The following is an 18,499-nucleotide window of genomic DNA, read 5'->3' as shown; positions in this document are numbered from 1 at the left end:
CTAACTGAACTATTTGCTTATGACTTTATTAGTTCTATCCAAGTTTAGAGATTTGTGCAATACCCATCAAAATAGTGACCATATTGTGAGGGACTCATTAATATCATAACTAAATTAACTGGGTCAAAACATTGAAAAGACAACTAAATCATTCATTGTTTTGCATCCCTTATGTATTTAGTCTTTAAAAGCTTTGTCATTGTAACTATAACAGCTGACAAAATAATGTCTTACAAACCAATATGACTAATGACTCTGCCCCAGTCCCCAATGAATGGCTCTGGGTTGATTTCTATACATGGGTCCCAAATGAATCTCTTGTACAGGACAACCTTGTGATAACTTTCAACTCTCTGACTTGATCTAAATGTCAACCAACTGACTACAAATATTTTCTTGGCAGGACAGACTTACAAAATGTAAATCTAGTTATAGAGAAATGAACAGTTATTAACACTTACTATGTTTGAGTAGTACTAACACTAAGGCAGGGAAACATAATTAAGGCAATTGTTTCAAGTTAGCAAGAGAAACCCAAATGAGGCCATATTTAGAATATGGAATTGAGAATGCTTTTCTAATCAAGGATATTATACTTTCTATCTTTACAGGCACAAAAAGAAATCAATATTGAGGTATGAGGGTGAGAGTGAGTAGAAAAACAAAGGCTGAGTTTGTTAAAAAAAAAGAAAAAAATGTCCCTAGACAAGAAGAGGTCAGGAACACCTGGTTTTAATACACCGTGCTCTGTAGCAAAAATGAATGCCATGTACTTTGCATTTTAAAAATATGATGCCAGGAAACGCAGTCAAATGAAAATTACTCAAGCTTCCTTATGAGAGTAAATTTTACAGAAGTCATTTCATTCTCATAAAAAGTAATACATGTTTTTTATATGACATAACCTTCTGGCATATAGTTTTCCTTTTAATCTCAAATTGGATATTGAGATTTACACGATTACTATTTAGAGCAGTGCTGTTCAATATAAATATGCATGACTCGCAATTCTGATTTTCTAGTAGCCACTCAAAAAAGGTGTAAAGAAACAGGTGAAGATAATCTGAATAATACATTTTCTTTAGTTTAATATAACCAACCAAAGTATTATCATTTGAATGTGTAATCAATATAATTTTTTTTGATGCAATGATTTACATTAGTTTTTGGATAAAGTCTTCAAAACCTGGAGTGTATTTTTATACTCATAGCACATCTAATTTGAGGTATCCACAAAGTGGCTACTGGCTACTATATTGGACAGCACAGGTCTAGAGAAACATTTTTTCTTCAAATACTTGATTCACTTATTTTTTTTCCCTTTCAAATCTTTCATCATTGCACATTTGTTTCCATACTGTTTGTTTGATTTAAATGTTAGTTTGAGACAGCATGAACTTGAGCTTTTATAAACTGCTTGGCATATTGTTCGCTAATACAAAGTTAATAACTGTGTTCACAATAAGAGCAATTCTCTGGGGTCCAGCAATTTTTGAGTTGAGGTCACCTGTCCAACTCTTGTCCTTTATTTCTTTGTTCAATGTACTATAGTGAGCTCACTGGAGTATGCTTGGCTAAATCCCTCTAAAAGTGATATAATAATTATATAGTACAAACAATGCTTGAATATAAACTATTCTACATTTACAGTCTGTTGAATGAACAGTTACTAAACAAGTTATGGACTCCATGGTACAAGGGCTTATTCTGTACTTTATTAGTTCTGATTGTTCCAAAGACATTATTGAGAGAGTAGCAATTAATTTCAAACGTATTTGGCATCTGTGAATGAGCAGCTGGCATTGACATACCAGTGATGAAGATGAGTCGATGTAGCACTATGTCATAAGGGGCTTTACAGAAGACACTGGGACAAACATGTTTCAAGACACTAATACATTCACACAGGATAACAAGTAGAGATGTATGGTACACGGACTGAATGCTGTGGTTGCCATGAGAAGTACTCACTTTTTCAGATCATTCTGCTGCTTTTAGGCTTGTGCACGCCACTGGTGCATAGCAGGGAAGAAGCCACTTGTGTATAGTGGAAGAAGTATATCAACTAATAAAACTGCATTTGACTGAGAAATAATTGTATCACAGCTGTCACTGAATTAATTCCATAAAATTATCAAGACAACAGGTGCATTACATTTTATGAATCAGAAGTCTGTTTGCTGATTCATAAACTAGCCAGTATGCAACAAGAATATGATGCATCAAAGAAAGCATTCTATAATCTTCATGCAGTAAAATTGCAACTAGTACCTCAAAAACAGTTAATGCAACATTAGACAGGGAATTAAAGGAGGAACTTGGTACACACAAATATTCTGAATAGGAGTAATCACTGCAATTTCTTTTCTAAATTAAAAAGTCAAAAATATTAATTTGCATTAGAATTTATATTTAAGACTAGGTTATAACGGCAATTTTGGACATTTGAAAGGATTACTGGATTGCACATAGCAATGGATCATTTGGGGGAACAAAACTTTTGGGGACTGGAGAGTATTCTAAATTGTGATCTCCGAAAATATAATACAACTTTCTGATTGTAAATTCGGGTGGTTCTTATCTATTGACATACATGGCTCTGCCAATAACTGAGAACTCCGACTAGTTCTCATCGCCCATAGCATTCATCTGAGGACTGAACATTTTGGATATAGCCTCTACAAAGGGCAGGAGATCAGTATAAAATGGTGGATCTTGTAACTATGTAAAATAAATAAAGAATGGTGAGCTTGGTAAATAACAGTTTTTTCCCCAACTATTGCTATATGTCATTGAGAAGAAACGCCTCTTCTTTATGGATAAAAACCTCACAATATAAAATTTATCCTTAAGTCCTGAGAATCTTTAATCACTTCTCTTATTATTCGATTTTGATGTTATATGTTGTTATAATTTTTGTTACTTACAACATAATGTTTAGAATAAAATAAAACCACACATGTTGGCAGCAGCTGGGGATGTGATATGATGATATTCTAAAATTAAGTTGTCATAATTTTGGTTTTGATGTAAATGCCTTTCACGAGGACTGTAAATGGACATTTTTCTAATTCTAGACATGTTCATATAATCGGAACTGAATCACTGCATTTACTATTGCATTACGGAAAAAAATGAAATGTTGAAGATAACAATCTAATCTAAATTATAAGATAAATGCATGTAAAAATATTTTTCATTTAAGAATTTAACTGATTTCCACAGAGTGGTGATGAGTATTATACATATTTATGTGGATTTTACAGGGTGTTTCAAAAATCCCTGAGGACATACAGCTTTCAGAGTCTCAGCGTGTCTTTGCATACAAATGCAAACTTTTTTTCTATACTTGTTATAATAAATGCCGAAAATGGCCCTCATGTGCATATAGTATAGATAATTTTTTGTTGTCAAGGTTGCTAATATAAGAGGGGTCATACATGCCATTTTCTGCATGGGAACTCAGGGACTTCTGGCTCATTCCTGTAAATTAGTTATCCACATAAATATGTATAGACATATATGTAGTATGCATAGTCACAACATAAATATATTTAACATTGAAGAAAATTTAGATATTCTACTGGTAAACTGACATATGTATACAATATAACTTGTATTTATTCATAGGAATTTGATTTTTTTGTTGTTATTTTTCAAACGTACCATTAGTTTGTGATTTCTTAAAGTAGTTAACAAGACTCCTTTATAAGGAAGCAACATGTTTTACTTGCACACACATTTTTTTAAAACTGAAGTTGAGTAATGAAAATTAATATCCATGAATAAATAACTAAATGATGGAATTTTCCTTTTTTAGCAATTTTGGTTTTCATTTTATATTATATAATTGTTTTGTTGAAATTGCTTTTGTAACAGATGGTTCCAGTTAATGTTTTCTTTTTGTTGTTTTTTTGCTAGTTAAAATCACAATGTCTGATATATTAACATATGTCAGCTTCCTACAGAAACCCTACGGGTCTGCCCACCTGTGATGTCATAGTTAGGAGGGGCTTTTCTTCAGCAGACTCCTCCCTCGGTATCTCCTTCATCACCATGGCAACAGCCTTATCTGCCGCCCTAGAGCCTTTTCCCTATAACAGTGAAATCAACAATGACTCGTGTCAGGAGAAATCTTAACTTATTATTTATTACAAGATATTCTAATGTTTAAAGAGCAGTCCAACATAAATGAAGAGGTAGGTAGGCTGTTGCAAGTGAATCTTGAGGCTTTTGGCTGAGGAGAAAACACACAAAATCTGAAAATAGATCAATGTGAACTTTTAGCTACTTTTTCACCTTTACATCTGACATATTATATTTAATTTTAACATAGTATTTTATATGTATCATATATTTTAAGGCAATTTACATGACAACATAAATTTTAAAGTATTGATTTAAAAACACTGGATTGCTATCTTCATTTATGAATTATCACTCTAGAATCTCTAAATGCTTTGAATGACAGTGAGAATTCTGGGGCAGTGAGCAGGATCAGAGTCTCCCACAGAGGGCTTTTGTTGGTTGGTCATTGACTTCTGTCATTTTTGAGTGGATTGGGACAAAAAACAAGAGAAATTGTCATAAAATCTCAAAATATTTTTCAGTGGCCTAACCTCACAGGAATTCACCAACTTGTTTATTATTTTGTGGAGATATTGTAACCTTGATGAAAAAAATTTGCATCTCCCAATGTTTGAGGCCAAAGAATCTTAATAGAGTTTTAGAAATGTCTTTTAATAAATCCAGATGTAAATGAAGGATGATTAATAACTGAAGCACTGAAATATATGCAGCTAGCCTTACATTTTTGGTTGCATACAATCAGAATTATGGGCTGTAAGGGGTATGCTCACTTTCTGACTTTTTGATTTACCAAACTTTTATCGTTTTCGAGAGTAGAGAATGACATAATGGACAAAACAAAACAAAAAATTGTCACCTACCCAACCCAATTGGAAACATCTCATACTATGTAAAAATTAAACAATCTTAAACACTTAAAAAAGAAAACAGCCTTCCATTTTCTCAGATCTTTGGGCAGAATCTCCCTGGAGGAAGTAATTTTATACTAAGGGCACACATGAATATCTGTGTTGCAAATCTACCTAAAATACAAATACAGTACACAGAGATATAACAGTTAAAGAAATAAAAATGGACATATGGGGGTCCACTGTCTGAAAAGGAATTAAGAGCTAAGGTCAATATTAACTCCAGAGGATAAAAAAATGATAGTTTCTATGCAACAAAAAAGGATAGAATTATATTATTATCTTAGGTGTACATAGGGTTTTAAGTATTTGGAATGTAGGTTTACTCTAGGAAGCAAAACATTGTCGATTATCTCAGCTACTGCCTTTCTATAATGTAACAAGTGGCATTGTTTATTTATGACAACCAAGAAAAAATTTTTTAAAATAGTTTTTAGATTTTAAAATGTATTTCTTTACAATGATGAAAGTTTGTTTCCTTGGTTTGTTTTGACTTAAGAATTAGCATTAATGAAGACAATGTGTTATTTCCAAGATGGCATATCAACTACTAGAGATTTGACTCATCAATTGTAACAGTTGTAGTGTTCATATGTGTTCTGGAAAGATTATATCGCCACAATCCTTAAAGTAACTAACTTCTGGAAGAATAAAGTGAAACAATGATTTGCTGCATAACAAATTGGGGTGTATAATGATCCCAGGTTTTTTTCTTTAATGAAGCAATGTGAACTTCCTAAATTAGAGATGATGCAATTCTGAATTCTAGAAAAATATTTATTATGACTCTATTAAACTATTTAACTTTTTCAAAATATAAAAATTATTCGGATGAAACATCACATAGTATAAACTTACTATACCTTTATAAGCTACACTCATTTACAGGCTAAATATGGTTTAACAAATAAATACCTTTGCAGTTTGCGTTTTTCAAAAGAGCAAAATAGTTTGTGAAGAATTCTTTCCATGCTCCAAGAAGTTCCAATAATATAGCAATAAACAAAGTGGCATGCTTATATTTAAATTCCTAACATATTTTAAAAGAACAAATCTAATGTTACAAGGTATAATTAAAAAAAAAAACAATTCACTCTTTTCTTGGGCTAAGAAAAAAAATGTCAATTGATAAGCATCTCAAAAAATTTCAAGTGAATATTTCAAAATACCATTTATTTGAAATGCTACCAATCCATAAACTACAGATAGATATTTTTCACATGTGCAACTAGAGTAGCTAGAAATTAGCAACGGACATGCCATTTCACTAAAACAAAAATAAAAACAAAACAAAAATTAGTCCTTTCATGCTGAACTCTAGAATAAAGCAGTGATCAGCTAGAAAGGATGTATAATAAACACATGCGGTGCTTTTTATTTCTTGCAGAAAAACCCACCAAAGCCAGGGTCAGGTCACTTTTTTGAAGACAGTGCCACTTTTTCTTCAAGGTTACACCTACTACCTGAAAAGAGTCATGATACCCGTGTTAGTGCCTGCTAGCAACTTTTTCTTTATAGCCTTTTGGCTTTCGAGATATTACCCCATGAACCTCGCTGTTTTACAAGTTTGGTACAGTCCGAGAACATACCAGGAAGGTCTGCCACAATAATAGCTCCACGGCTGCAGAGAATGTCTAAAATCACTGCCAGATCAAGCAAAGACACTCATATATCAAAACACGCTTTCCACCAGATCGGATTGCCACCTCCACCTGCTATCTTCAAATCAAGCTGTGTTATTTCTGACTTCTCCATTTATCTTGTGGCATAATGCTTCTAGAATTCAGAATCTGGTTGGTAATTGATTTGGCAATTCATGAAAGATACAATTTTGCTTATCAGCAACTCTGCAGGGCTGATAATAACACAACTGTGCAGATTTTTGCCTTTTTTGCAGTTAGTGGTTTAAAACATTGTAAGAAATACACACCCAATAATTATCCAGAATTCAAGCTCAATTTTTTAAATGTAAGCATACTGAAGGGTCAGTCTTATTCTATTATTTGAAGCATGAAGAAGTTAGCAAAAATGAAGTGATACTAAGTATACACTCAAGCATATAAGTGGATTTAGATTACATTGAGTTTTGTATTTCCATGTCATGCTTATCACATCCTGACATCCTCCAGCAATTATTTCAGTTTATTTCTTTTTAAACCATACTTCAGAATCACTTTCCCCCTCTTCATTGTTAAGTTTCTTAAGATATATTTGACTGTTTGGAAAGCAAAATCTATATAAGGGGAAATTTCTATTTTTCTTGGTGCTTTGCTGTAGAAAATTCTTTGATATTTCCCTTTGTTTATCACTTAGATCATGAGGGAAACCTGGGAGTATGGCAAATGATATTATTTATTAAAAAAAACAATTTCAACCTACTACTCTTTTATTTTTTTTTAATTATAGAAAATAAGAAACAGAGGACCAAGTATCGCAGTCCCACGATTTGCTCAGGCTGGATACATGCCTGTGAGGTTACCCCATGTCTAAAGCTGAGGAGGGGCTGACTCCACATTTTCTTTCACAGGAAAAGTAACTAAATTATAAAAGAAGCTGCTATGTTTGGGGGACGCCAGGTGTTTTACTAGACCTCATGAGAGCTTTACGGGGTAGATATTATTTTTGCTAAATTGTTGGGGGCATTGAGACTCAGAAAGGATGTGCTTTGGCCAAGCCCTTGCTTATATGGTAAAGCCAACGTGGAAACCCACCCCATCAGCCAGACTGTCCTGCACTCTGCTTGTGTTCTTTCTCTCCCTTTACCACTTCAACTGGCCTCGTGAAGCTGGGGCTTTCTTAAGCTGCCCCCACTTACTGCCTCACTGATAGCATAAAAGCAGTTATGCTGCTCCAAGCATGCAGCAACCCTCAGCAAAATCACACAGTCTGGATGTAAGCAAACATTATATCTCCTTCAGTCTGCAATGGCCAGTAAGAATTAACCACCCATAATTTCGCTTATAAGCATATTTCTAACAAAATGTTTTTGTTTCTTCTGTCTTCTGGAAAACGAACACAAACATTTCATGTAGGGCCTCCCTGGTGGCTCACACAGTTGAGCACAGTGCTGTGAATCTGTCCACAGCCTCTGCAGTTCCGGTTAGATCCCCATCCACCGCGGAGATATCCACATGGCGGGGCAGACCTCTCCTATCTCGCCCTCTGCTGCCCTCAGCAGTGTATTTCGGTCGGTCTGCCTGTTCTGTTCCCTGCTCTGTCTCAGGTGAATCCTCTCACCCTCCTGCACATCTGGCCTGTACCCTGGTTCTTGTATAAAAATAAAAATAAATCTTAAAAAAAAATTCATGTATACTTACTTTTTCAGCCTGCATGTACTACCAAATTTATAAACTTTAGCATCTCTTTGATTTTCATTCAATGCTAACTCAATGATACTGATTGCCATCTTTACTAGGACTCTCCTGAGATCTATTTTGGGTGCATCAAATATTTAAAGTATGTAATTCCACATTTAAACTGTTCACTCATAAACAATTTTCTAGTTGTAGGTTCTATTACTGTTACTTTAGAGTTCGTATTTAAAATTGTTCTTTTATTCTTTATCAATTATAATCCAAAGTCTATTTATCAGACATGTTAAATAAAAAAAATGAAGATATATTAAATTAAGGGAAAAGAAAAAGACTGCAATAGTAGATATAGCTGCAAATCATAAATTGTCAAATATGTGAATTAAAAATTATCACTCCTTTATAATGATTATAAACAACTATATGTGCTATTGCCAAGGTTGAAAAAGAACAGAAATAAGAAAATAAAAATAACAGTTCTGACATTTTCATATATTTCCCCTCAAATTTTATATTTACACTATTGGAGATTAAACAGTTTTTTTAGGAGGAATTAAAAAAATACTGAATTTTGCTGTATAACGTATATAGGTAGGATGAATGCTTTAAGGATAGACAAATTGCCATGAGACTTATGAATGCGAAGGTATTGAACATATTTCTTTGCATATACATACATATAAACAAGTACCTGCAATCTGTATCATTTAGGCAAGGTTTGAAATGATATGATACTCAGTTTCACATGTGTAAAAAAAATTATATATCTCAAATTCTGAACTACAGACTTAAATGTCTCTGCAGAAGTTGACCACAAAAGGCTAATTTCTGATGGCTGTTCTTGTGTCTCCTGTGCAGAGGCTGGATAACCTTTTTACTTGGGAAGGTAAATGTCACGCTAAGTGTCATGCTCTCTATAAATTCCCAGCAAGACAAATGTCAGAGTAATGTTTCTCATATCCTCCAAATGCTGGCAGTCCCTGCCTACCATATTGAATCCTTTCCCTAGTAAGTGTGTTTCTGCAGATTTCTCCAACATAGAATAGGGTTCAGACCATGCTGTTTCTATCACAATTACATTTAACTCATTCCCCATTCTGCTCCCAAATAGTATGTATTAAAAGTGGTACAAATAGAACTAATTCTGGGTAGGCATACTGGCTAATTGTGTTTCTAAATACTAATATCTTTAAGGAAGCACAGATCAGATGTATATTGCGAAACTTGGACAAATTCTCTATTAACTGGAAATTCATATGTGGAGCTCATAATTCACAATGAATTCACCATTGATTTGTTTGAAGCTGGAAATAATGAGATTTTTCACTCGTTATTAAGGGTAGTTAAGTTGCAATAAAAAAATTTGTGCCTTTTTATTTAAAATAATGACACAGTGCGTTAATAAAAGGACTTCCAGTTCACCCTCCATGACCATCTGTCTCCCTGATGATCTTTCTTCCCCTCCTGCACTGTTTCTCAGGTGCACACTAATTCAGGCCGTCACCTTTTCTAGGAAGTTTTCTGAGATGAATGAAGTGTGACCCTAACTGCATTGTACTAGATAAAGCCCGTGACCTTAGTTGGAGTCACGTGCGTATTGGCACTATGTGCTGCACACTTACAGACTGTGTCCAAGGTGGTGGTGGTGGGAGAAAGCCATGGTTAACAATCTTTAGGGTCTTTCACTTTAAGCCTTCCCCAATTAAAGTGTTTGAGATAAGCCCATCACATGCATATTTAATATCCTCAGCCTAAATGATTGCTCCAGGGTAACGTTATGACCTTCATTGTTCCAGGGTGATGTTAGCACTTCATGGTCCCTTCCGTCATAACAAAAATGTTAAAAATTGTATTTTAATGATGCATTTGTGTAAAGCAAATAAACAGACCGGGTCTGTTATCACGCATTCCTTATTACAGTCATTTTTGGAGGTTTGATTTTAAGAGAAATATTAAAACATTTTTATGGGTCCTTCAAAGTATCAAGGACCCCATGCTGTGTCCACTGTAAGTTAACTGTGGGTCCGTGCCCTCAGTTGTCAGTGTGGTGTCCCTGCGGATTTGCTGTTGTGCCTGCAGCTGCTCTCTCTCCTCCGGGTGTCACTGTATGGTTGGCTGCTTTCCCCACCTCTGCACTGTGGCCCTTTCTGCCCTGACAGCCCCTTGCTAGTGCAGCTCCCACCCTTTGTTAGGATTTGGGGAGCTTTTCCTAACAGTATTTACAAATTGTATTGGCTGTCCAATTAGTAGTTTTCAACTTGTAGTTCTTAAAACACCCCCAGAAAACCTGGATCATCCTGTCCCCAGTCAGAAAACCCGGTGTAAAAGCGATGGACTCTTAAAACATAACTGCTCCATGAGACAACAGGTTACACAGTTCATCTCTCCTGCCTCAGGGTATGTTCCTGACCATCTAGAAGCACTTTTCAGAAGTGGAGTTGACGTCTGTTTCCACTTTTAGAAATTGGTTTCAAAGCATTCCTCACTTTTTCCAGTTAAGTAGGGGGTCACTTAAGGAACAGAAAAGTTCAATACCTCAAATTCCTGAGTTGTGCGTGCACATTAAGCAGATTCTCTCATGTTATAATCCTTCATTTTCTAAAATGTTCTTTGACTGTTGTCTCATCAATGGAAATGCTTCAGGAGCAAAACCTATATTTCTTTCTTTTGAACCATTTTCCATTATTTGGTACAGTAAAAGACACTCAAGTTTACTCAATAAATACAGTGTATTGGATAATTTTTCTAAATCATTGAAGATACTGAAATCACCTTAGATGGCCAGTTTTGACCGAAAGTGATTCTGAATAAGATAAAAAGTCTGAATCACACATTTAAAGAAGTGAAATTGTTTCAGGCATCTTAATAAAAAAATATGAAAATTAATAAAATGTTGCCAAGTAAAGATACTTAAAATCTTCTCTTAAAGACAGATAAGACTTCTTTTAATTAACAAGATCCATTTGTGTACAAGCTAACATTTGTTTATTCTTTTGAGAAAGTTAAACATTCCCTATCTCAACAAGCTTATTTACCTTGTTTGCTTAGCAAACTTTCTTGACAAATGGTCAAGATAACAACACCCAGTTCTCCTTTATCTAGAACCACTTCTGAATTAGTGAAGTTTTACTGTTTGACACACATTGATTAATGTGACTCAATTATTTGGAACCTATTAATATAATGTTGAGCTTTCCTGTCAGCAACTTTTTTTTAAAAAAGATTTTATTTATTTATGCATGCAAGAACTGGGGTACAGGCCAGAGGTGCGGGGGTGTGTGTGTGACAGGATTCACCAGAGAGAGTGGGGAGTAGGACAGGCAGACTGACTGAAATACACTGCTGAGGGGAGCAGCAGGCGAGGCAGGAGAGGTCTGCTGCACCATGTGTGTTGCTCCCTGGCCGGCCAGGGATTGAACTTGTGCTGCAGTGGCTGGTGGTAGCTTGAAAGCATTGTGTTTAACCCCTGCACCACCAGGGAGGCCCTCCTGTCAGCAACTTTTGCCACCTCCAGTGGTCTGGCTTAAAGATTTGTTTTCCTTTTGACTTTTTCCTTATATTGAGGATGATATAAATAATACAAATTGTATAATTAAGAAGTAAATGTAGAATGAGATGTTAAGATTTCTCTTTCTGTAATGATAAATCTCAAATTCATAATTTGCATTTTGAGAGGGCTTTGATGATTGTGTGAAACAGATAACTAAAAAGGGCTACCAATGTTATTTTCAATTCCTTGTTAAATATCTCAGGTGATCTGCAAAACACTTTTGGAGGGTTACCTTAAAGAAAAAGGAAAATGACTAAAAAACACACAATTCTAAGATTACTTTGTATTTTATTTTCTTTTCAAAAAATGTCTCATTAAGTGAAAGCACTGCAGACTGCTTCTATCTTACTGGCACACATGAAGGGATGTCCTAGCCCTCAAGAGAAAGAAAAGTGTAGTGAGAATCACTCATCAGCAGCTTGGGTGGTTGCCTAGACCATGCTGATCAATGGCATTTTGGGCCCGGGAGTTTGTGAGACATGGCCTCTTCTTGGGAGGAATGGAGAGATCTTGAGATATGGTGTTTAAGTGTATGCAAGCAGCCACACTGGTGAGCTGTGTGGGATCTCAGGATGCTGAAGGTCACTTGTCTTAGAGGGTTGAAGTTTGGTTTCTCTTACAATGTTGAAGGTTCCTTGGGGGAAGCCATGTACAAAAATTCGGTCTTTATGATTCCTGTCTTTCACATTTCTATGTGAAAAGTTTTCCAAAGTAAATATAATGGGAAGAATTCCTGTGTAGTCAAGACCATGAAGAAGTTTCCTTGGACTATATGATTGCCTGTGAAATTCTTTTACCTTCTGGTGATTAGCTGCATCCACAACTTCTTGTCCCTAGCAAGTAAAATATGTATATCAAGTCAAGAGACAAGTCACAAGAAAGAATTTCATTTCCCTGCCAAATTGGAGGTCTTTGAATGTTGAAGGTTATTATATTAGAGAAAAGTGATTGAATCCCTTCCTTTTTTAAACAGATGAAAAGAGTATGCAAGTATACTGTTATCATATTATGAATTAAAGACATCAAATTTATCCCGATGTCATAAGAATTACATTGCATCCATCCTCATTCCAGAAGAGGACTATTAACTAGTGAATTAGAATTTATCCTCTTTATGAATGTTTCAGGCAAAATCTATTAACTTATGAACAAGAATTGTGGCCTTTGAGCTTGACTGGTAGACTTTTTGTGTTTTTCTGCATTTTCTGACAGATACAAGTGTTTTTTGTTAACTTGTTTCCCAGTCACCAAATGGCCCAGTTTTGTTGCTATAACTTAAGGAAAGAAAATTACAAAAACTAGGTTGAATTCACAAGCTGCTAGGCAAGAAGGTCTACAGCTAAGATATTCCATCTGAAACATCTGCCTGACTTCCCTGAAACAGCAATGAGAGAAAAGCTGAGGCACTGGAAATTCCTAATCTAAAGTTCTGGGTCAGACTCTGGCATCTCTGTTTATCTTGATTGTCCTCTAGGGATCACTGGCTATGTGTGGCTTGGCTTTCCCCTAATGCCCCTGGCTCCTTGAAAAGGAATGAAATCTTTTCACCTTGTGGAGATAAGTTAGGGAAAGTATTCAGGTATCTTGGAGCTGTCAGCCCCACCTGTGTGTGGCCAGGTGTGGATAGGAAATTACCAGCTAATGGTGCCAGTTCAGCTTCCACAGTCAGTGAGAGAAGGTTAACCACATGCATGCTGGCACCAAGATGGGGACTGAAGTCAGAAGACAGGAGTTTTAATCCCAGTCCTGCCTAACAGAAATTCTTTTCTCTAAGCGACTTTCTTACCTGAAAATAGGATAGAAATACATTCTCCATTTCATAAACTTAAATAAGATGGTATCCATGAAATCACATTCATAATGCCTGGCACACAGCAGCTTCTCAATTAATATTAATTGATTGTGAGCGATTACCATGGACTTTAGTCTAATTGTCCTTACGTGGTAGGAGGCAAAGATGCAATATTATGTTTCTGAGATTCATTGATAGATTAAGTAGCAGTACTTCTTACATTCTAACCACTGTACAGTATTTCATCACTTGAATTTACCAACGTTATCCATTCAACTGCTGATAGACATTTGGATTGTTTCCAGTTCTTAGTTATAGAAAACACGGCAGTGAACTTGAGTTAGAAACTATAGGAAACATAAGAAGGGATAACAGGAAAACTGAAAAAAATGATGTGAAAAAAGTAAAGGGACTTCAATAACAGCAAAAGAAACAGAGAAAAGTCACAGTATAGGTAAGAGGTCTTATCAATGAGCAATGAAGATGTCTGAATATTGGCTGCTAACAAGCAAAGACCAGGGTTGGGATTAATCTAAACCAAAAAGGACTAATAAGGCACAGAAATCAAGATTCAGAAGCAAGAATGAAATGCTGAATGTAGCCACCAGTAGATAATGAGATATATGTTTTTAATGGTTGGCATTAGTATCTGTTACACACTGAGGAGTGTGCTCCTGAATTCATATGCTAAAGCCTAACCCTCAGTCCTTTAGTTGTGACTGTATTTAAATAAGGTCTTTATTAAAGAGACTAAATAAGATGAGGTTGTGAGGGTGGGCCCTAATCCTATATGATGGGCTTTTTATAAGAAGTGGCAATTAGGACATAGAGCAAGACCATATCAGGACATGGGGAGAAAATAGTCAAGAGAGGCTTCAGAAGAAGCTAGCCCCACTGATACCTTGATCTCAGACTTCTAGCCTCAAGAACTGTGAGAAAATAAATTCCTGTTGTAAATAAACTACCTTGTTTGTGGTATTTTGTTATGGGAGCATCAGTAAACTAATACAGTATCTAAACCGCCCCCATGAAAGATTATAAAGTTGTCTTTTATACTTCAGTAAACTATTTACAAAAACCCAAAGAAAATTCAGTAACAGGGTTGTTTTAAGCCTTCTTGACTCCTTCCTTTAGCGACTTCTAGCCTGATCAGAAGGACTTCATAGATATTGGAAACTAGGAATTCTGAGTTCAGGTGCCCACAATTAGCCACTATGAGGCTATCTGTCAAAGACCATCACCTACTTTTCAGGGACAATTGCCCAAAGGAAATCGAAATGAAGATTGTGTCTGGAGTAGAGAGCCAGTGCCAAGGTGAGCAGGGAATTTTCAAAGGGAATTGATGTTTTAGCCACATGCTCTCAAATTATAGTTTATAACATCTAGAAAAGAGTCTTATGAAAAAACAGATTTTTTTCAATTTCAAAATCTGAATGATCTAGGAAGTTATTTATTCCCAACTAAAAGGTTATTAAATTATATGCATTTTAGAGACTTCAATTAGTTAATACACACAGCAATTATGTATTTCTTTCTCTATACAGGTATATACACATATATAACTGATATGCATATAAAAGTAGAATAGTTGGACAGTCATGTAACACAGGTAATTAATCTTTTTTATTTTTAATTTAAATAACTCTTGCTAATGTGTCTGTAAGGTTTACAGCTTGTCTCTGACTTTGATATAGTCTGGACTGTTCTGGATGAAGACCTCACCTTGAGATGATATCCCTGGAGACTTTATTTTTTTTTATTTTATTATTTTTAAAGATTCATTTATTATTTATGCATATAAGAGCTGTGGTACAGGCCAGAGATGCGGGGGGTGAGAGGATCCACCAGAGACAGAGCGGGAAACAGAACAGGCAGGCCGACTGTAACACACTGCTCAGAGGAGCAGCGGGTGAGACAGGAGAGGTCTGCCACGCCATGTGGGTTTCTCCCTGGCAAACTGGGGATCTCAAACCGTTGGGACTACTTCACAGTGTGGTGCTCAACCCCCTACGCCACCAGGGAGGCCCCCTGGGGACTTTAAATGAATTAGGAATCCTATAATGTCTGAAGGTCTTTTGATTTTTTTTACTTCACAGAAGTTTACTGTGAAAGTAAATGAAACATACAAACACACAGTATGGCGAATGGTAGCAAAAGTAATCTGGAAGTTTAAGGCAAGTTTTTGTGGAGATGAATTTAGAAAAGATGATGTGATGATATAATTTTGTTTAAATACACATGATTGAAAAATATCAAATTGTATCAATCACTTAATAAAAGTAGTTTTCAAGGCCTGCACTATTGGAGAAAAGAGGTTCATGATCTTAATACCAGTATTAAGATAGTAATATCTGAAGGTTTTAAATAAAGCTAGTTTTCCTCTTTTTAATCTCTATAAATCTGTAATCATATTTTTATTGTTATGCAGATGATGTACCAGTTTTTTTTTATTTTTTTAGTTCAATTTTCTGGCTAGAATCACAGTCTTCATTAATTCCAAATGTAGGACACTTATAAATATCAATAGTTGTATGAGATCTGCGCTTGAAGTTACATTCCAGTGTTTATTAAAAAACAACCACTTCTCATGATTTGGATTGACACCCATGAGAGTGAGAAGCTGGGCTAGAACAGTCAGGGTGGATGCCATTCCAGCTGGTTGAGGCTCAGAAGGCTTTGAAGCCAGTAATTGGACCATGCTTAGCCTCAGGTCTCACTCTATATTACCTTTTCCCTTTTTTTTTTTTTTAAAGATTTATTTTATTTATACAAGTGCTGGGGTACAGGCCAGATGCATGGAAGGGTGAGAGGATTCATCAGAGACAGAGTAGGGAGCAGAACAAGCAGACTGATGAAATACACTGCTGAGGGGAGCAGCGGGCGAGACAGGATAGGTCTGCTACACCATGTGGGATTCTCCCCGACCCTCTGGGATTGAACCTGTGCTGCAGAGGCTGTGAATAGCTTCACAGTGCGGTGCTCAACTGCCTGCGCCAGCAGGGAGGACCTATTACCTTTCCTTTTTGGGAGATTCTCTTTCAACTGAAAAACCAGAAGAGAAAGGAACAATTGTCAAATTTCTGCCTTTTCTTGGGTATTATTTCACTTGCCTATCAATCAACTCCAAGCTGTCCTGGCTTAGTCTAACTCAGTCTGTGTGGCAACATGGATTTATATACATGCAGTTACTGAGGTTAGTAAGGTGGAGTCTGTGTTGGTATAACATGATGTATGACATTAGAAACCCAAGGTTTGAGATTCAGAAATAACACTTTCCATTCTTGTGTGACCTTTGGCAGAGAAGTTAGTGGTCTCTAATCTGAAGAGTAACAATGGTACTAATAACCGCCTCCCTGACTGCAGGGTTTTTGTGATGATCAAATAGAAAATATATGTCAAAGTGAGCACATGATATGCTCTATAAATCAGAAAAATTCCATTAGCTGAGTAAATTATTTTCCATATATATTTGAAAGTCTATAGTATCTGAAAGAACTATTTATTATTTTGAAAGAGTAATTTGATAATGCTACACTATCATGAAATGGAAAAGGTAATGGATTTCCTCTACCAATAGAAATCCAAGGCAAGTCTGGATCTGGCCCATTTGAATAGCAGTTACAAAACTCTAAGGTACCATAAGGTTGCTAATGTATTCACAAACTGTTTCATGTGCTCCAGGATTGATAAATATAGAGCCATATTAGGAAACCCATTCAGCAAACTTATATAACCATAATAAAAAGGTGACCTTCAACTCTCAAAATCTAAGAAAGGATTCAACATAAAGGGCCTGAGGACTGTTAGACATTTCCAGCAATTCCAAAATTATATATTTTTATTAATAACTTCACTAGTTTTTTTAAATTAGAAATAGGTACCACACTCATATCGTGTTCCTAAATTCTGAAGGATGAGGGCAGTTTGGTGAGCCACTCAATCTGCAGAGGTGTTGGGTCATTTCTACACTTTGCTTTAAGCAGATTACCTATATTTTCTACACTGGAAATATATCCAGAATCTATGTCCAAAATCACAGTAAAGTGGACTGAAGAGTAATTTGATAATATCAATTTTAAGTTGCTGAGGAAGTTTTTCTCAACCTTCTAAAAATGGATTCTCTGCTATCCCCTACATTTTCTTCCATTTAAGTCTCAGATATTTATCAAAAGAAATTAAATTAACATTTAAAAGAGATTTGGTCTGAACTCATTTCAACCTACTAAATAATGCATTATGCTCTTTTAGGTTCCAAGATAAAAGCAACTACATGACACTGATATTTCATTAAACAGATTGAAATTGATGCTAATTTTGGATAGATGTTATATATGCAGGAAAAAAATAATTCAACTTTAAGATCCTCGTTGTTCTCATATCAACATATGCCAAATTTTATTAAACTTTAAAAAGGTTTCCAGAAAGTATAAGGGTCTTAGATTCTCCACTTAAGCTATCCCTATAAATACTAAATTGAAGAAAGTTCGAAACAGTTAAACCTACCAACATTTATTTGTTTAAAAATTTATAAATACTCCTCTTTCCCCCATTCATTAATAATATCACATTATTTTCTTCTAGCCTCTTATAATCTGCTCAGATACAGTGAAACAAAAAATCAAATGAACCAGTGTCCACAACTGATTTATACTGAAAATTTGTTCAGAAGAAAATAATTTAAAAACAAACTCATCTGAAGAATTTTGATTCTCAGTTATGTCTCACAATCAGTATATTTTCAGCTTATCTGTGATAACTACATTTGAGAACAATTCACTAAGGAAATATGCCCTGAGGGCTGTAATATCCCTATAAGAACAATAACAGTGTACTCAGTAATGTAAAATGA

The 18,499-nt window shown here is 35.4% G+C and overlaps 1 protein-coding gene across 7 annotated transcripts in view; it reads right to left on the bottom strand.

Annotated features, from left to right (window-relative positions):
- The window catches only part of PEX5L (peroxisomal biogenesis factor 5 like), a gene marked incomplete at both ends in the record, with an annotated part of 165,398 nt that overhangs the window by 88,029 nt on the left and 58,870 nt on the right, over positions 1-18,499 (bottom strand). For 3 of the 7 annotated variants that reach the window (XM_084231501.1, XM_084231503.1, XM_084231498.1), the window contains one exon: positions 3,990-4,094. The exons of 2 other annotated variants lie outside the window; for them this stretch is intronic. In XM_084231501.1, the coding sequence (XP_084087627.1) occupies positions 3,990-4,094 (105 nt within the window). Of the gene's footprint in view, positions 1-3,989; positions 4,095-6,394; positions 6,461-18,499 lie in introns of those variants that run through there. 2 more of the 7 variants (XM_084231500.1, XM_084231504.1) reach the window with 2 other exon arrangements.

Source organism: Talpa europaea (assembly GCF_964194135.1).
Source record: "Talpa europaea genome assembly, chromosome: 4".
Taxonomy (NCBI): domain Eukaryota; kingdom Metazoa; phylum Chordata; class Mammalia; order Eulipotyphla; family Talpidae; genus Talpa; species Talpa europaea.
The sequence above is the reverse complement of the archived record's forward strand: the minus strand, read 5'-3'. Positions and strand labels throughout refer to the sequence as shown.